A 23585-nucleotide genomic window follows, 5' to 3' on the forward strand; every position below is an offset into this window, starting at 1 on the left:
AGTCTATCCGGACCGCTCAACTAACACCCAACATCCCGAATTATCCCTCCAGAAAAACTCTCCCATGCATACTGTTCTAGCCCTCTAGGAGCTCCGAACTCTGACTCCGTCCTCCATACTCAAACCCGGCCTGATCCCAATTCCTTCAACAATCAATCACCCTTCTCACAAAACCGTTGGTCTGTATCCCGCCCCGTCTGCCTGTCACTTGCTCATACCTGCCTATGCTCTTGGCTGACCGAACCGCTGCTGAATCCCCAACAGTTAATCGACTACTCATGCTTTTCGATCTTCCGGAGAATTTCCAATTCTCCCCCACTTAGAACACTGACTACCAACCACCGGTCGCCATCACCGACCTCCCTTAACAACCCTGCACAACACAATCCCTTACACGCGAACTGATTCCCACTAGATCGAGCAACCTTCACAAAATTATATATCAACACAAATCATCTCGGACATCGAAAGAAACTCGACATTCAGCAACCCACTCCTCAGACTGGAGATGTTACCCGACATTCAGACCAAAAGACGGATTTCCCACTAATAATCCTCATGAATGATAACCAACGAAATTCCCAAAATCAAAACCCTTAACCATACCAAAAATCACACAACGAGACTAGCAGATAAACAATACTCTATAATAATCGTAGGATAACAAGATATCAAGAAAGAAACATACCCGCAGCTGCATCCAGCACTGCCCTGACCTCCTCTGTTGTAACCTGAAAAGCACGACCCTGAGCCCTTGGGGGCTCCGCTCCACCCTGACCTCCACCCGTAATCCTCAAAGTGGCTGGTGCTGGAGCCTGCACCGGTCCTGCAGCAAGCTGTGGGCAGTTGACCCTCAAGTGTCCAACCTGATGGCAATGATAACAAATCCTCAAGTCCTGAACCGGGGTTGTCTGCCGACAATCCCTCGCATAGTGCCCCTCCTTTCCGCACTTGCGACATGCACCACCGGACCTACAGACTCCAGTGTGACCCTTCCCACACCTTCCACAAGTGTGGCTGCTCTGATCTCCCAATCCAGAATCAAAGGTCTTGGACCGTTTCGGCATCAGCTGCGACTATGCCGGGGCCTGCCTCTGCTCTCTCAATTGCAACTCAATCTCCAACTCACGCCGCCTGGCAGCCTCCTGTAACTCTAACAAGGTCTCGCACCTCTGCGTAGACACAAACTACCTAATATCCCTCTTGAGCATACTCAGATATCGGGACATCTGAGCCTGCTCCGAAGCGAACTCAGGGCAAAACATCGCCCTCTCAGTGAACATCCTGGTGATCTCCGTCACCGACTCTGAATCCTACTTCAGCTCCAGGAACTCCTGATCCAATCTCTCCCTCTCAACACGCAGAACATAACGAGTGTTGAACATCTCCCGGAAATGATCCCATGAAACCGCAGCTCTCTGCGCATCCGAATATGACCCCGTGGTCAATCTCCACCAATCCTTCACCCCGAGTCTCAACAAGTTCAGAGCACACCTCACCCTCTGATCAGCAGGGCATGAACACGTGAAGAAACACCACTCCACGTCCGATAACCATCTCATAGCAACAATCGGGTCCTGAACCCCATCGAAGGTAGGAGGCTTCGTATTATCGAAGTCCCGATACTGAAAACCTCGATCGGCTCCTCCCCCTACCGCTGCTACAGCCGTTGTAGCCGTTGCGGCAGCCGTCTCTGTGAGAGCTGCATAGCGCTCATCAAAATACTCAATCATGGCGGTCTTGATCGACCCAAACAGTTTCGGCAACTCGGCCCGGAACAACGCAGCAACCTCATCATGCAGGATCTCACGAATCCTAGCGTCCAACTTGCCTGTGCTCATCTGACCAATAACCTCAGGCGGTACTGACCCACCCTGACCGCCCTCTCCTACTCCCGATCCTGACCTGGATCCACTCCCAGCATGCCTCGTAACCACCATACTGAAAAACATCGCAAGATCTCATATACTTCCCACTATCCCGGGAACCAACCCCCAACCCAACCCTAGAGGTTGTGGCTTCTTTGATACGTGTATGGGTCCTATGCTTTCAGTAGTATGGGCCCATACTACCTTCCACACCTACCCATATTTATATCAATTATCACCACAACACCCTAGTGAAGAACATACATAACAAGCACTCAACCCTCACTCCTAGAGGAACACTGGAAACCTCCCACAGAAGAAACCCTAGGCTAGCAGGCATCATAAATCATGCAACATTATCATGAAATCCTAAAGATCCCTAGTCTAGTACTAGCATGCTGTTCTATCATAACTCAAAACAAATATCATGTACGGTATTTTAGGGTTACATACTGGCTCCGGCTGATCGTACCTCCGCGTCCTCCTTTACTCATTTTGAAAACCATTTTAAATTCTCTTTTGAAACTCTCCTTGATTTGAGTCTGGATTCACACGAATGTTTCTCCAATTCGCTCAAACCAAGGCTCTGATACCAACTTGTAACACTCAAAAATTTCAAACAATTTAAACTTTTCAAAAACAACCCGGTTTCATAAAGTTATTACAAAAAGGTTTTCAATACAATCATTATCAGAGTCTTCCCAGAACCACAACATAAAACATAATCATGAGGAGCGGTAAGATCACGCATTTGCCTTGCCACGGTCTCCTGAAGAACCTGAAAAACATTTAAACCACAACTATAAGCCCGAAAGCTTAGTGAGATACCCCTAAAATACCAACCACAGATACCATACACGCACAACATGCCATATCATATCAAAACACGGAACAGCCATGCACTTCGGGTCTACTGTGTGACTGGTCCGCCGCACCGGCCTTCAGTCCACCTGGTCCACCCTCCGAGTCTAGCCATACATATCGAGTCTACAGTGTGATTGGTCCGCCCGCACCGAGCCATCAATTCACCTGGTCCACTCTCTGAGTCTACAGTATGACTGGTCCGCCCGCACTGGGCCTTCAATCGGCCTGGTCCACTCTTCGAGCCTCGGCACGTCTGGTATGCCCTCTTGGGGCCTACAGCCTATCTGGACCACTCGCTGGGCCTTCGGGACAACCGGTCCGCCCTGGGTATGTTGGCCTACAGCACAAAGCAGGACCCGCCTCAACCCAACCTCAGTCCAACAACCATGTGCACATAAACATTCAATCATATAACAATTCCCATTCAATCAAGCCGATCTAGCAGATCACATAACATAACATCATCCTAACCAGGATACCGACCTAACCGGTCACTAGCATAGCATCATCCTATATACCAGGATACCGACCTTAACCAGGTCTCTAACATATACCATCCTAACTACCAGGATGCAAACATAGCAAAGTAATAACATAACAATGATACCCGGATTACAATCTGATAAAAGGTCAGCCTTGGTGCCTTAGACCCTGTTGATATAGTGAGGATAACTCACCTCGCAACTGCCGACTGAAAAGATACGATCGAACTACTCCGACCACTGACACGATCTCCACCACTAGCCAACACCAACACTGAACTCAAAACAAATGTCAACAATTACCAAAATGCCCCTGGAAGTCAACTGGTCAACCCTTGGTCAAAGTCAAAGTCAAAGTCAACCTCTTGACTGACTCTACTCGCCGAGTCAACCCGATGACTCTTCGAGTCCCCATGCTCAGAATTTCCCCCAATCCGTGACTCAACTCGCCGAGTCACCCCGAGACTCGCCGAGTCCCACAACTCTGAGTCCCCTCGCACTCAACTCACCAAGTCCTCCCTTGACTCACCGATTCACGGCTCAACCAGAAGAAAGTTAGGACCTCACGACCAGACTCGCCGAGTCCAAGAACAGACTCACCAAGTCCAAGGCTATCTTCAACCAACTCACCGAGTTGTTCTTCCAACTCGTCGAGTTCCTGCCCATCTTCAAGCAATTCGCCGAGTACACCCATGTGACTCGCCGAGTACCACTAGCTCTTAACTCATACATAGGCTTTCCAAGCCATACAGGGTCTCTAATCCATAGATCTACTCTTCTACAAGCCATCCATCACGTAAAGTGGCAAACTTTACGTGAATCCAAAGAGATCTAAGCATAATATACTCTAGGGCTAGGGTTTGGGACAAAAGAACTTCACCCACAACTCTTGTGCATAGACTTTATGGCTTTCTGGATTATTAACAACCTAGATCTGAGGTAGCAACCTCAGATCTTACACCAAACTTGAGATGGACCTCATTTATGCCCCAAAAACCCCACAAATGATAGATCTAGATGCACAAAAGCTCAATCAGCAGATTATTACCTCAAATGAAAGCTCCAACTGAAGAATAAGCTGAATCTCTGCAAAGCCCCTTGCTCTAACCTTCTTGCTCTTCGATTTCTCCCCAAGATTCCCTCCACAAAGGCTCCAATCTCTCACAAGGAAAGCTCACACGAATCTAGGGCTTCTGGAACTCTAGGGGGAAGGTAAAGAGGCTGGGGGAGAGGATATCATGTTCTTTATATAGGGCTCAACCCCCGAATTAGGGTTTTCTCCACTCAGCACCAACTCGCCGAGTCCAGCCGCCGACTCGCCGAGTTGGCCACTAAACACGCGACTAAAATCACGACCCTACTTGCCGAGTCCACCCATAGACTCGCCGAGTTGCTCTTTCACATTTACACTTTGAACCTTGAACTTGCACTCCTGAACTCGGGATGTTACAATCTTAAGGAAAATTCAAAATGGTAATTTATGAATAGTTATGAAAATTTCCATAATATGAAAGGAAATTAGCTTCAGCTAAGTCCATTTTTTTTTCTTGAGTTAAAATATTTCATAGGTTACTTTGAATGGAAAAAGCCCATTTTGATCCACTTTTATATAAAGCATACTGAAATTAAAAATTAGTTAAAACTTTATATAACTGAAAATGAAAGGAAATGGATCCATAGCTTAGTACGAAAGGACTTCACATATATAATTATATCAAAGAATATTGCTTAAAAAGAAAGTTAAATTAAAAATATGTTGCTATATCGGGTAGATTCTTCAAAATGCAATACTTAATAATAAGAAAAAAAAATCAAAGCATATGTTTTCCACAATATTGAAATAGGGTAATTTGGAACAATCCTACTTCCACTAATTTATAATTTTACATAATAGAATATGATTTGCCATGATTTTCAAATAGGCCAGGTAATTTAGACATTAGGTTCTCAGACAAAAGGTAAAATATCATTTACTTTATTTAGATGGTTCATTATGTGTAAAAATAGCATTTGTTCATGTAACACTTTCCCCAACAATTTTGTACTCCAACTACTCCTCATTGTTTTAAACATAATTTGAAACACATTTAAGACCATACCTAATAAGGTTATAGGCTTATAGCATGTCCTCCTTGACCTCCTTTGTCTAAACCCTACTTATAACCACTTTGGAAGCCTCTTCCTCTACCCCTTCCGTAGTCATGTGGCAGTTGACCAAAAGTAATATAAAAAAAATAAAGAGAAAAAGAAAAATATTAAAAAGAAAAAAAAAAGATATGAAATGTGTTCATCTATCTATAAAACAAAATAAGTTCATAGTTATTAATTGAGATAAAAATTTAGCCCTTCTAATTTAAGAGTGGAAGTCAATTAGTGGAGATAAAGATTTAGCCCTGACAAACTCCATCCTTCTGTTCGATTTTAATCTCTAATAAAACATAGATGTGATTCAATTTTACACGATAAAAAAGATGGTTAATAAGATAGAAAAAAAAAAACTCGAAATCTCAATTTATTTCATTGAACCTACAAAAATATAAAATGATAATTTAGAAGGACATGAGAGTGCCTAATTTAAAAAACCTTATACTTTTCCATGGATAGAGTGATATCATCTATGTATCATTTCTTGTCTAAAAAGTCTTTCATGTGGTTCCTTCTCCTTGATTACAAAACATAATATAGAACTTATGAATAAAACTAAACTATTTATGTGCTTCCTAAATACATGATGCTGACAAACCCCCATAAGTGAGTAACCGTAAACATTTAAGGGTCATAACATAAATTCATTAACCTGGGAAGAACATAAAACAACACATATTGTTCTTTTTTTCTCCTTTGGTTTTTTATTCTTTAAAGCACATTGGGGGTGGAGGTAGGAGGGGGGGGGGGGGGGGGGGGGGGGGGGGGGGGGGGGGGTGTTCTCTTTTTTGATCCACAAAACTACGTACATATATATAGACTCTACTCTTTGTAGTTACTTCCAACATGAAACCTATCTAGATTCAATCTTATCAAACATAAATGATGGAATCTCATAACAAATCTAATTAAACACATTAATTCCACAAGAGATTCATTTAGAAAATACATGTAAAAAGAAAAATCAGCAACAACTATGATTAGAGCTCATTAGAAGTCATTAATGGCAGAAATATATACTACCTTTGAGAATAAATAAAAGCTTAAACATCCTGGTGTGGATGAAAACTTGAAGCTATTACAAATGATATTTTCCCTTAATCAATATTTTGCATTGATATGGAATATATATACATCACACATAATGCAAAGGGCTATCTTGGGCCAAAATAATGGGCTAAACTGAAAAATATATATATACCCGACATATACAAGTTCACTAATATTCCCCCACAGTTTGAGCAAGAGGTCTAGATTGAACACTCAAACTGGAAACTGGATCGGAACTCTGTGAAAAGAGATTATGGTTGTCCTTTGGTGAAAATATCGGCATATCGAAGACTAGAAGGAAAACGAAGAACACAGATGCAACCGGTGGCAACCTTGTCACGCATAAAGTGAATATCCATCTCTATATGCCTTGTGTGTTGATGTTGAACTGGATTGGTAGACAAGCACACAGCACTGAGATTATCGCAATAAACCATAGTTTCCTTGTTAAGAGGTGAGTGTAGTTCACAAAGTAAGTTATGTAGCCAACATGTTTCAGCTACAGCATTGGCGACACCTCTTTATTCATCTTCAGCACTAGAACGAGAAGCAGTTGGTTGACGTTTGGAGGACAAGGATAGAACAGCTATTGCAGACTTCAAAGTGGTGGTGGTGGAGACATTTGTGGACCAAATCTGGAACTTGGACTCATTCAAGAGCACCAAATTACCATCAACGATTTTTAATTCTGAACGGAATCTATCAGAGATGGGTGTTTCTCTGTTTGCTACCCAAACAATGGTAGGAGGATTGGAATAGAGCTTCTTATACCAGATGCCTATGTAATACTTGGAAGAGTTGCCTGCTTTGAAGAAACCCAGCTCGAATTGTTCACCTTTGGATATGATTGTATAGTCTCCAGACAGAGACTGGTTTGCAGATATGGTAGTGGCTCCAGATGAGATAGTTATGGTCAGAGACAAATACAGGACCAGAAACCTTACTAAACTTTTTCTTTCTGTGAAGCACATGACTTGTACAAAATTTAGAAAGTGAGATAGATAAAGCGAGAAAGAGTGATAACATGTATTATAACATAAGCAGAAACGTATCACCAGTATTGGGTTCTATACTACTGACATTTAAGCCCTGAGGTGAAGTTCTTAGAGGTCAAACATGAAAGTTATTGATAGATTATTGAAACTTTTCGATAACTTCAACAAAATACGCACATTGACAGTGGAATGATTCATCAAATCATCAATCACCTATATTCCACATGTTTGACAAATGACATACATTCCTTACCACAAATAGATGTAAATACGAAGCCAAAATTTCTGTGTGGTGGGACTTGGCATCGTTGCTTTCCCTATCAGGTCCAAGCAAATCACTCCATTGATAATGACGCATATAATTGCCCAAGATCTTTATGTCAAAATATAATTATGAATCACAATCTTCCATCTTACTTTAAATTTTCTATATTTCCATATCCACGCTACATATGTAAAGTACAAATTTATAGTTACTAACCTTTTTTAGCTACAATTAAACCTTGTTAACAAACTGTCCCTAGTTTTTAGAAGGCACCAATGATGCTATTTGATAGGGGCCGGGGGTGTGCAGGTGGTGCGGTGGCACGGCCCTCCAATTGTAAGGGTCGTCTGATCAAATCTTTCCCTTAATACTACTTTATTAAAAAGTTAGAAGACAAATAATAATGCATTAATGACAATACAGTTGCATGCTTGTTAGGTTTGTTACATTTATTATTAATAATAATTGGAATTTATATACCAATAAAAAGACATTAAATGCCCATGTCACTTATATGAAAATCCCAACTCAAATTTTAAAATTACATTTGGGCTTTAGGGTCAAATGAATTATACATCAATGAAAAAGAATACTAGCATTACAGTTTCAGTATTTCGCGGTCATTGTTTCAAATTTGTGACAACAAAAGTCGAGATAAATCACAATCACATAAACTCCTACAATTTAGGTTCAATTGTTCAAGGTGGATTGGCAATTACAATAGAAATAATTCGAAAGGTGAGGGTATGTAATTGAACAAATAATACAAACAAGTAAGTAAATTTTTAAATTTGATTGATATAATATGTACATGTTAAGTTATTAACATTGATTTTTTTTATAAAAAATATGTCTCGAATTAAAATTTTAAAGCCGGTTGTTCTATACATAAAAAGAAAACAAAAAGAAGAAATTATTTATAATTAAAGATAAGCTATCTATCGATTTATTATCAAACAAGTGCCAAATTGTCATTGTAGAGAATAATAAGTTCAATGGGAACAAAATGCATTTGAAGATAAGCTATGGAGTTGTAGATAATAATCAGTTTAATTGTTAACTTCAACATCATGTGAAATAAAAGCATTCAATAAATTAAACATGTAGTACAACTACATATATCTTTTACTCTTCAACTTTATCTCTATCTTGTAGGGTTGGGAATCAATTCGGTTTATAGGTTCTTTAGTTTTCTCGAATCGGTTTCCTCGGTTTGAAATTTTTTTGTTCCAATTCGAAAATCGAACCAAATCGAATTCAAATTCTCTATGGCAAACCGAAAACCGAATTCTAATTCAATTTGGTTCGGTTTGAAAACCAAGAAAACCAAATATTAACTTAAAAAAAAATTAATGTTGTCCAAACATAAATTAGAATTGTTTAAAATAAAAACCTAAAGTTGCAAACATAAAGATCTAAAGTTTCATACGAAGAGATTCAAGGTTTAATACATAAAATGATAAAATGGTCCTAGTACTAGCTATAATGATTTTTACTTTATAACTAATATTTTTATTTAATATATAAAATATTGATGATCTTAAAACGAAATGACATATGCGCAATAAGAATTAGGATCATGAATCAAACAATGAAATATATAATATATTTTTTAAGTAATTACTTTATGAAATTCAGTTTTTTCGATTCGGGTTGGTTTAAACTTTAAACTTCATGAGACCAAAAACCCAATTCATAATTTGGTTTGATCTCGGACCAAACCAAAAACCGAATTTAAATATGGTTTGGTATGAAATCGATTTCGGTTCGATATGATTTTCAGGTTTTTCGGTTCCGGATCAAATAATTCTCACCTCTACGATCTTGTTCTATACTAATTAAATTTCCTGAGAAAACAAACCACATACACGTATAATTTATAATTATAGCATAGTTAGAAATACTTTAATTATTCAACATAATTTCGTAATAATATCTGATTCGTTTTCATATACAACCACTAACTGGGCTTAGTTATTAAATCAATTCCCATTATCTTATACCTTAGATTCCCTAATAAAAACATGCAAATATCAAAGCTAAATTTGTAACGGGCAAAAAATATCTTTTTAAATTAAACTTAACGGCAAAGTCAAAAGGGGTTAGCCAAAAACTCAAAATCAGCAAAGTTGATGGAAATAGAAACAATTGTGAAAATTTTGAAACTTTGACTAAAACTGTGACCTTGTACCAACTATAGGGACCATTTCTGGAATTTACTATATTTAAAAGGAAGCACGAGTAAGTTTTGCTACTTTGACTTCAATTTTCAAAGTAAACTTTGGAGGAAAATGAAAGCTACACAGTACACACAAATGATAGGTCGTTATTATGCACCATTCATTTTTAGTAATTCAATTCAAACTTTCAGTACCAACGAACCCACTTATTATTTGAAAGGTTAAGAGATCATCTCATCTATTGTCGTATTTTCACTATAACGATAATCCATTTGCAACAGAAAGTCAAAGACTCATTTATTTTATAAAAGGTACTCAAAAAGATAATATATTTTTCGTTTTTTACACATTTATTTATTCACTAATTTTTTTTTGTCCACATTTGCCTATTAAACTTCTTTTTTTGTCCATCTCTTACACTCATGCCGAGTTGCTATGGGTTTAACCTGTTTTCAATGTTCTTTGCAGCTCCAACGAGATTCTGGTCATCTTCTCCAACGAGTCTCCAAAGAGCATGGTTTTTCCTACGAGACTCCGGTCATCATGGATATCACTACTAGAAAAGTAGGTAATTACCTACAGCAGTATTCGTAGGAGATCTGTAGGTGCAAGGCGTTACCTACAGTATTCCTACAAAAAAACAGGTTGTGGGAAAAAACACCGTTGGTAATTTTTTTCCTACGACACACCTACAAACTTTCCTACCGCTTTCCTACGGAATGTTCTGTCGGAAATTTACCTACAGAACACCTACGAAAATCTTTTACTACGGATTACCTACAGATTACCTACGGGTTTATTTTCCTACAGAATACCTACAAACTTTATTTACTACAGAGTACCTACAGATTATTTTCCTACAGAATACCTACCACCTCCTTTTTCCTACAGAATACCTACGGACTGTATTGGACTCTATTTCCTACAGAATACCTACAATTTTTTTGACAGCTTTTATTGAATACAATTATGTCACAAATCTGTTGCTATATTAAATTTATAATTTAAAAAATATCCAAATTTTATGCTCAAAAGTAACCCAAAAATAACCACAAAAATAATTATAATAATAGTCAAAATACTATTATATTCATTAACATTAAAATGGTCAATAACATAACATTCATACATTCAAATACTCAAAATACCATTACAATGTCATGAAAAAACTAAGAACTAATCAATAACATAACATTCATTAAGTGTTTTAAAACAAAAACTAAGAATTACTTAGTGGACTACCGGACGGGTTGAATTTTCTCATAAAAGACCGCCAATTGTAGTTGCATTTGCAATTCCATTTCATTTCACTTTTGTTCCATTTGCAAATACATTTGACTTTACATTTGTTCCATGGCGTGTTGCATGTTTGACACTTGTTGTCACAACTCGTTTACCTAAAAATGGCAAGAAAAGCACATCGAGTTAGTAAATGCAATTCAACTTTAAAACATGATAGCAATGTACTTTACTTTTATTTCATTAAAAGAGCATACTATCCATAATAGCAATGTACTTTGCTTTTAAAATCCAAAAATACTTTATTAATAAAATTGGATCATTATTTACGTAAAAATCGTTGATTGTATACTACCTGAAAGCAACAAGCCAACAACAAGCAAGAATGTGTCGCATGAACTACATACAATTTCCAAACACCTGACTCTTAAACTTCAGCAAGCTTACTATATCTTCCAAGTTCCAACTTCCAAAAGCATTATGCTTTCCTGCATATAGCATTAGTAAGCTTCTTTAACATGAAAGCCAAGTTTGTTAGCTAATTATTTAATATTGGTTCTAAGAAGATTGAAAAAAAAAACTCTAATTATATATGAAATATCAAATAAGTTATTTAATATAAATAAGTAAAAATAATTTATTTAAAATGATTATGATCAAAATACGTGTAATTCCACATGAAGCATGTTTCTAATAATTGTTAAAACTAATCTATTCAACCTTGTTGCACTTCACGACTTACAAGGCACAAATAGAAATAGATTATAACAGAAGTTATAAACATACATATAAAACAACTCCATTTGAAAATTATAACAAAAGTTAGGGGTTTGACAATCAAGGTCATTAGATTGGATTTGAATGCATATCTATAATTTCAAACTTTCTCAATCGTTCAAACTAACTTAGGCTATCTTCTATTAATTTACCTTACAAAAGCAAAGCTGAGGATGGCAGCTGATTGACGACGGTAGATTTACAATGGTGGCTGACAGCGGTGGGTGATCGGATACGGATCCTGGATGATGATGGTGGATGACCGTGTAACCCGCAAGGTTGACAACGATGGTGAGGGTTTCCAGCGAGCTTCGTCTTTCTAAATCGGTGGCGGCGGTGATGAGGTGAACCGGTAAGGGTTTCCAACGAGGTTTAGATTTGGTGGAGCAGTGGCGTTGAAATAGACTGGTGGTGGAATCTGAATCTGAATCGATGATCGCGATGTACGATGAGAGACTAGGAGAAGGCAAAGGGGCGACATGAGATATGGTGAAGATGAGTCGAAAGCAGTGGGGATGGCGTTGATCGATTCTGGAAACCACAGTGGAATCCAAATAGGGTGGAGGGAGATCAGAGAAATCGGAGGATGGGAGGGAAATTATATCAGGCGGGACATTAGAAAATTTTGACCACTGAAGTTGCAACGGGTTTTATCAATTTTGGCTCGTTGGAAATGGGTAGGTAACCCAAATAGTAGGAAATGTGTAGGTAATCAAATATTAAGTTAATTAAAAATATAAGTACTAAGTTTTATAAATAAATTATTACTACCTTATTATTTAACATTTTTCATGTTTTTAAAATAATAATTTTAAATTTTAAATAATATACTTAAAACCCATTTTAACCATTAAAATAATATACTTTTTCTTGAGTTATAACGTATTTTGACAGTCTTTTATATATACCTAACATAATGATCATATATTTTATAAAAACAGATTTTGCAAAATGTAAAATGTTTATGGAACTACTTTTTTGGCAAATAATAGGTTCCACATAATTTCCAAAATAGATTTTAACAAAACTATTGAATCTAGATGTTATAAGCAAAATTAGTTTCTCAATAATTTTGGAAGATATCTTGCTTTGCAAAACGATGTCAATTGTGTTATGTATAAATCAGTCAAAACAAAGCAATCAAAGTTTAATTAACTTGTGAAAAAAAAAATAAAACAAAAAAAAAACGACATTTGACCGTTGAAAAATAAAAAAAATAAAAAAGACCGTAAGAAATTTGTAGATAAATACCTACGGAATACCTACAGATAAAGGTAATCCGTATGTATTTACCTACAGATTACCTACCATATTTTTAAATTTTTCTATTTTTCAAAGGTCAAATATCGTTCATTTCATTTTTTTCACAATTTAAATATTTTGATTGTTTTGTTTTCACTAAGTTATATGGATCATTAGAATTCATTACTATATATATAATAAAAAAAACTATTTATGTTTGTTCTTAAGCGACAATTAACATCATTAAACAAATACATGATATACTAAACATAATACATACATATGGTATATATGTAAATATGTGTACTTATTTGTATTTGTGTTTAAAAAATAACATTGATTTAAAAAAATAATTTTTTTTAAGGAGTGCTGGGTTCTAATGGTGCATACGTTTGTATGTAAGTTTATATTATGTATAAGTCGGACAAAACAAAGCTATCAAAGTATAATTAAGTTGTGAAAAAAATAAAACGAAAAAACGACATTTGACCGTTGAAAAATAGAAAAATAAAAAAAAAAAGATCGTAGGTAATTTGTAGGTAAATACCTACGGATTGCCTACAGATAAAGGTAATATGTAGGTAATCCGTAGGTATTTACCTACAGACTACCTACCATATTTTTTAATTTTTCTATTATTTAAAGGTCAAATATCGTTTTTATCGTTTCGTTTTTTTAACAACTTAAATATATTTTGATTGCTTTGTTTTAACCAAGTTATACATTAGATAAACTTACAAACAAACGTATGCATCATTAGAACCCATTACTATATATACATAATAAACAAAAAGTTATCTATGTTTGTTCTTAAGCTACAATTAACATCATTAAACAAATACATAATATACTAAACATAATACATACATACGATGTGTATGTAAATGTTTGTACTTATTTATATTTTTGTTTAGAAATAACATTGATATTAAAAAAAAAAAAAAAAAAAAAAAAAAAAAAACTTCTAAATGAGTAATGGGTTCAAATGGTGCACACGTTTGTATGTAAGTTTATGTTATGTATAACTCTGTCAAAACAAAACGATCAAAGTAAAATTAAGATGTGAAAAAAATAAAACGAAAAAAAACGACATTTAACCATTGAAAAATAGAAAAATAAAAAAGACCGTAGGTAATCTGTAGGAAAATACCTATGGAAGGTAATCTGTAGGTAATCCGTAGGTATTTTCCTACGGATTACCTACGATTTTTTTTTTCTATTTTTCAAGGGTCAAATGTCGTTTTTTTTTTGTTTCATTTTTTTTTTCACAACTTAATTATATTTTGATTGCTTTGTTTTAACCAATTTATACATAACATAAACTTACAAACAAACGTGTGCATCAATAGAACCCATTACTATATATACATAATAAACAAAAAACTATCTATGTTTGTCATTAAGCCATACATATGGTGTGTATGTAAATGTGTGTACTTATTTGTATTCGTGTTTAGAAAATAACTTTGATTTAAAAAAAAAAAAAAAAAAAAAAAAAAAAAAAAAAAAAAAACTTCTAAATGAGTAATGGGTTCTAATGATGCATATGTTTGTATGTAAGTTTATGTTATGTATAACTCGGTCAAAACAAAGCAATCAAAGTATAATTAAGTTGTGAAAAAAATAAGACGAAAAAAACGACATTTGACCCTTGAAAAATAAAAAAATAAAAAAAAAATCGTAGGTAATCTGTAGGAAAATACCTACGGAATACCTACAGATAAAGGTAATTTGTAGGTAATGCGTAGGTATTTACCTACAAATTACCTACCATATTTTTTAATTTTTCTATTTTTCAAAGGTCAGATATCGTTTTTTCGTTTCATTTTTTTCACAACTTAAGTATACTTTGATTGTTTTGTTTTCACCAAGTTATATGCATCATTAGAACTCATTAATATATATATAATAAACAAAAAACTATCTATGTTTGTTCTTAAGCGACAATTAACATCAATAAACAAAAATACATGATATACTAAACATAATACATACATATGGTGTATATGTAAATATGTGTACTTATTTGTATTTGTGTTTAGAAAATAACATTGATTTAAATAATAATTTTTTTTAATGAGTATTGGGTTCTAATAGTGCATACGTTTGTATGTAAGTTAACATTATGTATAAGTCGGACAAAACAAAGCTATCAAAGTATAATTAAGTTGTGAAAAAAATAAAATGAAAAAAAACGACATTTGACCCTTAAAAAATAGAAAAAAAAACGGTAGGTAATCTGTAGGAAAATACCTACGGATTGCCTACAAATAAAGGTAATGTGTAGGTAATCCGTAGGTATTTTCCTATGGATTACCTACGAATTTTTTTTATTTTTTTATTTGTCAAGGGTCAAATGTCGTTTTTTTCGTTTCATTTTTTTTCACAACTTAATTATACTTTGGTTGCTTTGTTTTAACCAATTTATACATAACATAAACTTACAAACAAATGTATGCATCATTAGAACCCATTACTATATATACATAATAAACAAAAAACTATATATGTTTGTCATTAAGCCATAATTAACATCATTAAACAAGTACATGATATACTAAACATAATACATACATATGATGTGTATATAAATGTGTGTACTTATTTGTATTCGTGTTTAGAAAATAACTTTGATTTAAAAAAAAAACTTCTAAATGAGTAATGGGTTCTAATGATGCATATGGTTGTATGTAAGTTTATGTTATGTATATGTAATATCCCAAAAATACGAGCCAAAAATTTCATTTTTAAAACATATTCTTAGCGAACCTTAGAAATAAAACGTTCACTGATCATATCATTTCATAAAAGTTAACGCATGTCTTGAAAAACATTTCATAAAAACATAATAAAGTCAGAGTATGATTTTCCAGGAGGATCTCATAGTGCGGAATACAAGGTGTGTGTGTGATGGGCCGCTACCGCACCAGCTCCTTCCCCTTCGAAGAAGAGGTACCTGAAACCAAAACTAAAAACTGTAAGCACAAAGCTTAGTGAGTTCCCCCAACATAACACATACCATACAATCATAGAACATACAAATATTGTCAGGTATATCTGGGTGCCCGACCTACCCCTTCGGTCCTCTCGACCGGATACTGTCTAGTATATCTGGGAGCTGGCCTCCCCTTCGATCCTCTCGACCGGACACTGATCAGTCTACCTGGGAGCTTGCCTCCCCTTCGGTCCTCTCGACCGGATACTGACTAGCATATCTGGGTGCTGGTCTCCCCTTCGGTCCTCTCGACCGGATACTGGGGACTATTTCACCCCCTACCACTACCACATAACACATATATCTCATAAACTATCTAGCATGGCTGGGCATGACCGCCCCTTCAGCCCTATCGACCGGTGTTATGGGGGACTATCTCCCCCTACTGTCACTAGCACATAGCATCATATCATACTAGCACAATAACATATCATAGGTAGTAGCAAGCCTAGATGAATATCATAGAGACAAACATCTATCATACAATCCTCCTGGTGGGCCAGCATTGTGGCCATAGACCCACCACTACTGGAAGGTAACTCACCTCAAAGTAGCTGCTGATCTGCGTGGGAACTGACTGTCTCCTGCTGCTGCCCCGGAAATCCTCCGTCTATAATCCCCACAAAACACTCAGTCAAATGCTGCTAATCGACCTCAGGGTAAAGTGACCATTTACCCCTAACTAAGCCAAGAGTCAAAGTCAAAGTTAACTTCCAGTTGACCCGACTCGCCGAGTTGGCCTGCCAACTCGCCGAGTCCCTATCCCTTTGTCTGACCAATGTCTCGTCTCTACTCGTCGAGTTTGGCATCGACTCGACGAGTTTTCCTTCTAATCTGATGTCCAAACGTCCTTCATCCTACTTGCCGAGTTGTATGAACAACTCGTCGAGTTCGTCTTCATCCGAAGAACTCTCTATGCTGAGACTCGCCGAGTTGTATGAACAACTCGCCGAGTCTGTTCTTGAGGCAAGAAGATTGCCTTGGACTCGCCGAGTCAGGGCATTGACTCGCCGAGTTTCTTCATGGGTGAGTTTGGCTTCCGACTCACTGAGTCACACCCCATGACTCACTACTCCACTCCGTAAACACGAAAAGGGGGGAAACTCGGGGACTCGCGACTCGACTCGCCGACTCCGATGAACGACTCGCTGAGTCTGCCACATTCAAATACTATATACTCGATTTTGCTTGAATCCAGCTCATGCCATACATAGATCTGGGTTTCTAGAGCCTGATTAAGACGTAAAGTTTCCAACTTTACATGTAAGTAAACACAAATGAAGGTTTTAGGGCTCCAAATGCACTAAAATAGTAGATCTAGGGCTTTCATGCAATATGGCTCCATAAAGGCAGTAGATCCAAGCTCCTGGAGCTCAATCATGCCTAGATCTAGGAGCTAAACAACTTATTACAAACCCTAATACACACTCAAGCTTGGGAAAAGGCTCAAGAAGGACTTTCATGGGGGCTATAAGGGACTATAAGCATGAAAACAGAGGGAAACTGAGTTATACCTCAAGGAAATCACTGGAGTAACACCAAGATGCCTGGCCTCCTTCTTCTCTTCTTCATCTACTCTCCTTCCCTCTCAAAATCTTCAAGAAAACACACAAAAAATGCTTCAATCTCACAAGGAACAAGGCTTGGACGAAGTAGGGAGCTCTGAGAATGAAGGGGGCCAGCTTGGGGGCGGATAAGAATGTTTAAATAGGGTGCAAGCCCTTGAAATTTAGGGTTTCATCTGACAGCAGTGACTCGACGAGTCCAGAATATGGACTCGCCGAGTCGCCAACTTAAACGTGTTCCAAGTCCCGTCTCTACTCGACGAGTTGGGCCTACAACTCCCCGAGTCCAAAGCTAAAAATGCAAAACACTTAGATAAAATTTACATACCAGGAACCAGGTGCTACAGTATACATCGGTCAAAACAAAGCAATCAAAGTATAATTAAGTTGTGAAAAATAAGACGGAGAAAACAACATTTGACCCTTGAAAAATAAAAAATAAAAAAAAAATATCCGTAGGCAATCTGTAGGAAAATACCTACGGAATACCTACAGAAAAAGATAATTTGTAGGTAATCCGTTGGTATTTACCTACAGATTACCTACCATATTTTTTAATTTTTATATTTTTCAAAGGTCAAATATACTTTGATTGTTTTGTTTTCACCAAGTTATATGCATCATCAAAACTCATTACTATATATATAATAAACAAAAAACTATCTATGATTGTTCTTCAGCGACAATTAACATCATTAAACAAATACATACATATGGTGTATATGTAAATATGTGTACTTATTTGTATTTGTGTTTAGAAAATAACATTGATTTAAAAAAAATAAATTTTTTTAATGAGTACTGGGTTCTAATGGAGCATATGTTTGTATGTAAGTTTATATTATGTATAAGTCGGACAAAACAAAGCTATCAAAGTATAATTAAGTTGTGAAAAAAATAAAATGAAAAAAACGACATTTGACCCTTGAAAAATAGAAAAATAAAAAAGACCATAGGTAATCTGTAGGAAAATACTTACGAATTGCCTACAGATAAAGGTAATGTGTAGGTAATCCGTATGTATTTTTCCTACGGATTACCTACGATTTTTTTTTATTTTTCTATTTTTCAAGGGTCAAATGTCGTTTTTTTTGTTTCATTTTTTCACAACTTAATTATACTTTGATTTCTTTGTTTTAACTAATTTATACATAACATAAACTTACAAACAAACGTATGCATCATTAGAACTCATTACTATATATACATAATAAATAAAAAGCTATCTATGTTTGTCATTAAGCCATAATTAACATCATTAAACAAGTACATGATATACTAAACATAATACATACATATGGTGTGTATGTAAATGTGTGTACTTATTTGTATTAGTGTTTAGAAAATAACTTTGATTTAAAAAAAACTTCTAAATGAGTAATGGGTTCTAATGATGCATATGTTTGTATGTAAGTTTATGTTATGTATAACTCGGTCAAAACAAAATAATCAAAGTATAATTAAGTTGTGAAAAAATAAGACGAAAAAAACGACATTTAACCCTTGAAAAATAGAAAAATAAAAAAAATCTGTAGTAGGAAAATACTACGGATAAAGGTAATCGGTAGGTAATCCGTAGGTATTACCTACAGATTACCTACAGTCTTTTTTTTATTTTTCTATTTTTCAAGGGTCAAATGATGTTTTTTTTGTTGTTTCATTTTTTTACAACTTCGTTAATTAGAACCCATTACTATATACATAATAAACAAAAAGTTATCTATGTTTGTTCTTAAGGCACAATTAACATCATTAAACAAATACATGATATACTAAATATTATTATTTTTAATTGTTTACGTTTTATATTGTAACGACCGAAATTTCAAAACAATTAAAACTTTTGAAAAACCACTCATTTTAATAACGTTGTTACAAAAAGGTTTTCAATACATTATTTAACAGAGTATTTTCCCAGGTTCATAACATAAAACATCAACGCGAGGAACGGTACGATCACGCCTTTGCCTTGCTACAGACTCCTGAGAACCTGAAAACATAAAACCACAACTGTAAGCCCGAAAGCTTAGTGAGATACCCCCAAAATACCAACCATATACACGCCTTTCCAGGCCACGACCTTCCGGTCCAAAACATATCGCCTTCCGGCCCATAATGCAATGCCTTCCGGCCCATAACATATTGTCTTCCGGCCCACAGCATAACAAGCATACATATCAGCATAAAAGCATACATAACATAACAGAACATAGAATGACCCTGCATACCGGGTCACACCCCAGGTCTAGCAATCATACGCATAACACAAAATCATATAACAATGCACAGTCAGCAATCGATCAACAGACCACATAACATAGCATTACTCTATTCAAGATACCGGCCTAGCCGGTCACTAGCATAACATCACCCTACGAATCAGTCAACATACTAAATGCACACATACGCCTTTCCAGGCCATGACCTTCCGGTCCACATAGCAATGCCTTCCGGCCCACAACATGTAATGCCTTCTGGCCTGCAAGATATAACGCCTTCCGGCCCATATCATAACAACTGACAACTACCCGGATTTCCATCCGATAAAAGGGTTGGCCTTGGTGCCATAAACCCTAGCGATATAGTGAGGATAACTCACCTCGAAACTGCCGACTGAATAGATAGCTCAAGCTGCTCCGATCACTGATACGATCTCCACCTCTGGACAGCCACCAATGCACTGAACTCAAACAATAAACAATAATTACCAAAATACCCCTGGAACCACTGGTCAATCCTTGGTCAAAGGCAAGGTCAAAGTCAACCCCTGACTGACCCTACTCGCCGAGTCAACCCTATGACTCGCCGAGTCCCCATACTCAGAACTTCACTCAATCCGCGATCTAACTCGCCGAGTCACCCCGTGACTCGCCAAGTTCAACAACTCAGAGTCCACTCGCCCTCAACTCACCGATTCTCTAAGATTCCCTTTCTACACGTCGAGTATCCCCCTTGACTCGACGAGTTCCTCCTGGAAGAATCGCGGGGCCACCCCGAATCAACTCGCCGAGTCTGAAGAACAACTCGGCGAGTCCCAGTTAATCTTCAAGCTACTCGCCGAGCCTGTTCATCGGACTCGGCGAGTTCATGCCATGCAACCGCTCAAACTGCTTTCTAAGGTCAGATCTGCTCCGACAATTCATAGGTCTGGCCTTCCTAGACTGGTTCATCATGTAAAGTCCTCATTTCGGTGCTCATAATACACCCCATGACTCATAATTTACATTTTGACCTAAGGCATAAGGATTCCAATCCAAAACCTCCATTGATTCCAGAAAAACTCAGGCATGGGACATTCTGGACTTCCAAGGGTCCCAATATAGGGTTCCAGTCGCATGGGGGGACTAAGTAAACACTCAATCTAGCCACGAAAGGGTTCAATAAACCCTAAATCCATATACACATCAACATAGAAGGGATTAACTCGAAATTATTACCTGAATAACGTTGCTTTGTGTCCCCAACCCTCAGAATGTGGCTTCTCCTGTTGTTCCCTTAACCAAGCCTCCTCCTTCTTGCAAAATAATACTTCCAAGATCAATAATGGTCTTCTACCTTGCTCCAGACGCTCACAATCGAATTAGGGTTTCACTCACAGGACTAGGATGAACAATGACGGCCATAAGGCCCCTTATATGTGTCCCAAACCTGAACGGTTAGGGTTTCGCTGAATAGCGCGGACTCGCCGAGTCCAGTCGCGAACCCGCGACCACATCTGCAATCCTACTCGGCGAGTCTGAGCTCCAACTCGCCGAGTCCCCTCTTAAAACACCCAAAATCATAATTATAACAATGCCTGAAATTCCGGGCTATTACATATATATGTAAAAACAAAACGATAAAAAAAATAGTTTTAATACTCAAATAATAAAACATAATAATAATAATAATAATAATAATAATAATAAATTTATTTTGTAGCTATTCTGTAGCTATTTTGTAGTCATTCTCTTCTGTCGGTAGTCCGTAGCTAATCTGTAGGGAATTACCTACGGAATATCTATGGATTTAGTTTCGTCGCTATTCCGTAGCAATTTTGTAGCTAATTACTAACTGAATACCTATGAATTTTTGTCTGTAACTATTCCGTAGCTATTTTGTAGCGATTCCGTTACTAAATTAGGGTTTCCCATTCCGTAGTTATTCCGTAGGTATTGTGTAGGTTATTTCCTACGGAAATTTTCCGTAGCTATTTTCCTGTAGCAAAAGCCTTTGTTTTCTAGTAGTGTATATATACGAGAAGAACCTTTGCATCAGCCACTAAACCACCACCGGTTTCACCGAGATTACCAGAACCATCATCACCTCCGACCACCCATTTTTCTGCCACCATCAAGTCTTGTTTCAACCTCCTTCCACCATCGCAATCTGCAGCAATAACCGGCAACACAACCCTTATCACATCATCTGACCTTCCACCACTGCTGTTACACCACCAAGAAACCATTTTTTACCTGTACCAAGAAGCAATCGCTGGAAAAACGGAGTTATCGGAAAATGAGTAATCGTCAGAAAAAACATTGTTGGTCGGAAGCTTGACGGACAAGATGACAAAAGCCAAGCCAGCGATGAAAAGAACACCGGGAACTAGCTAAACCCACACAAATCGGTCATAAAGGCAAGATATAGACAAAAAAAAGTTTAATGGACAAATGCGCAAAAAAATAAATGACTTAATGTGTACAAAACGAAAAATATCTTACCTACTACTAGAAACCTAAGTTTCAGCTGTGGATTTAGCGATGGATTTATTCGCTAGCAAATTTTAGGCTTATAGCGAGGGATTACGACATATCTATGATGGTCTAAACAATTACTTTATTTATTCAACATATAGCATATTACTGAGGATTTAGCGAGAGATCAGTTGCGGACCTTGCAAGTATTTATCGATGCACCCTGATTCCTCATTAATCAGTCAAAAATGAAGGCATTTAGCGAGGGTTCAACGAGGGATAAACAAATTGTCGATTTTTCCATGTGGTTCGTGTTTAGCGAGAGAACGCTAATGGAAACAATATTTTGGGTACGCACTTTTTGTTTTTTCTACCGTCGATCGCTAAAATTGGTGCAACCCAATTCAAGTTTCACGAAGTTGGTTTAAGTTTCCTTAATTCCTTCCCTCCTAAATCCGCTTTATCACTCTGGAGTAAGTTCCCTTCGCTCTACTAACCTAATCGCATGCTCTCCATTCAAACCGATGACAAAACCACTCACCATTGTAGCTTTTGATTCCAGGAACCTCCACATTTTTAAAATCTTAAAGAAGTCTTCGTTAACTGCCGATTCCGGTAAATCTCTTGACTTTATTTTCTTTAGTCATATATTAGGATAGGTTTAGTTCAGTTGCACAATATATTACGTTAGGGTTTGATTTTCCCATTCTTTTTCTTTTTCAATCATCATTCCTCTTATGACTACTAAAAAAATACCCTTTAATGACACACATTGCGTGTCATAAAACCCACGGACGACACACAAATGCATATCAAGGAAGACCCTGTCATAAAGAAAGACAACACGCATTTGCGTGTCGTAACCTTACGACGCACATAGATGACACACAATGTGTATAATAAAGGAAGACGGCAAGCAATTTGCATGTCGTAACCTTATGACGTGAATTTACGACACACGTTGTGTGTCATAATTTTAAATGTTTTAAAAAATATATATTTTAAATTTTTTTTTAGATTTATTAATTTTCAAATTAAATGACAATTAATATCTCATAACACAACATAAAATACATTATATAACAAAAAAATCTATTTCATGCAATAAATGTACCAACATTCATTCATCTAATCTACTTTGTGTTTTATACCAAAAATATATTTTATACAATAAATGTACCATCTAAAGAAACCATTTCCTTATTTCCTCTTTGCAACCTAGGACGAGCATAAGATAATAAA

General features: G+C 36.6%; 2 protein-coding genes across 2 annotated transcripts; both read right to left on the minus strand.

The window, feature by feature from the left end:
- Nucleotides 1-6930: 6930 nt before the first annotated feature.
- LOC145095291 (G-type lectin S-receptor-like serine/threonine-protein kinase At2g19130) lies at nt 6931-7380 on the minus strand. Its single transcript, XM_079033200.1, has one exon. It carries the CDS (start codon nt 7378-7380, stop codon nt 6931-6933), a length of 450 nt encoding a protein of 149 aa, XP_078889326.1.
- Nucleotides 7381-10967: 3587 nt separating this feature from the next.
- Nucleotides 10968-22114, minus strand: LOC145095292 (uncharacterized). The gene is made up of 4 exons (XM_079033202.1): nt 21914-22114; nt 12018-12497; nt 11444-11576; nt 10968-11246 (listed from the first exon to the last, which is right to left on the minus strand). Exons 1-3 carry the CDS (start codon nt 22112-22114, stop codon nt 11535-11537), a joined length of 723 nt encoding a protein of 240 aa, XP_078889328.1. The 3' UTR covers nt 10968-11246; nt 11444-11534.
- Between the last annotated feature and the right edge of the window lie 1471 nt (nt 22115-23585).

Source organism: Lactuca serriola, chromosome 3 (assembly GCF_051521515.1).
Source record: "Lactuca serriola cultivar US96UC23 chromosome 3, Lser_US96UC23_V15, whole genome shotgun sequence".
Lineage (NCBI taxonomy): Eukaryota > Viridiplantae > Streptophyta > Magnoliopsida > Asterales > Asteraceae > Lactuca > Lactuca serriola.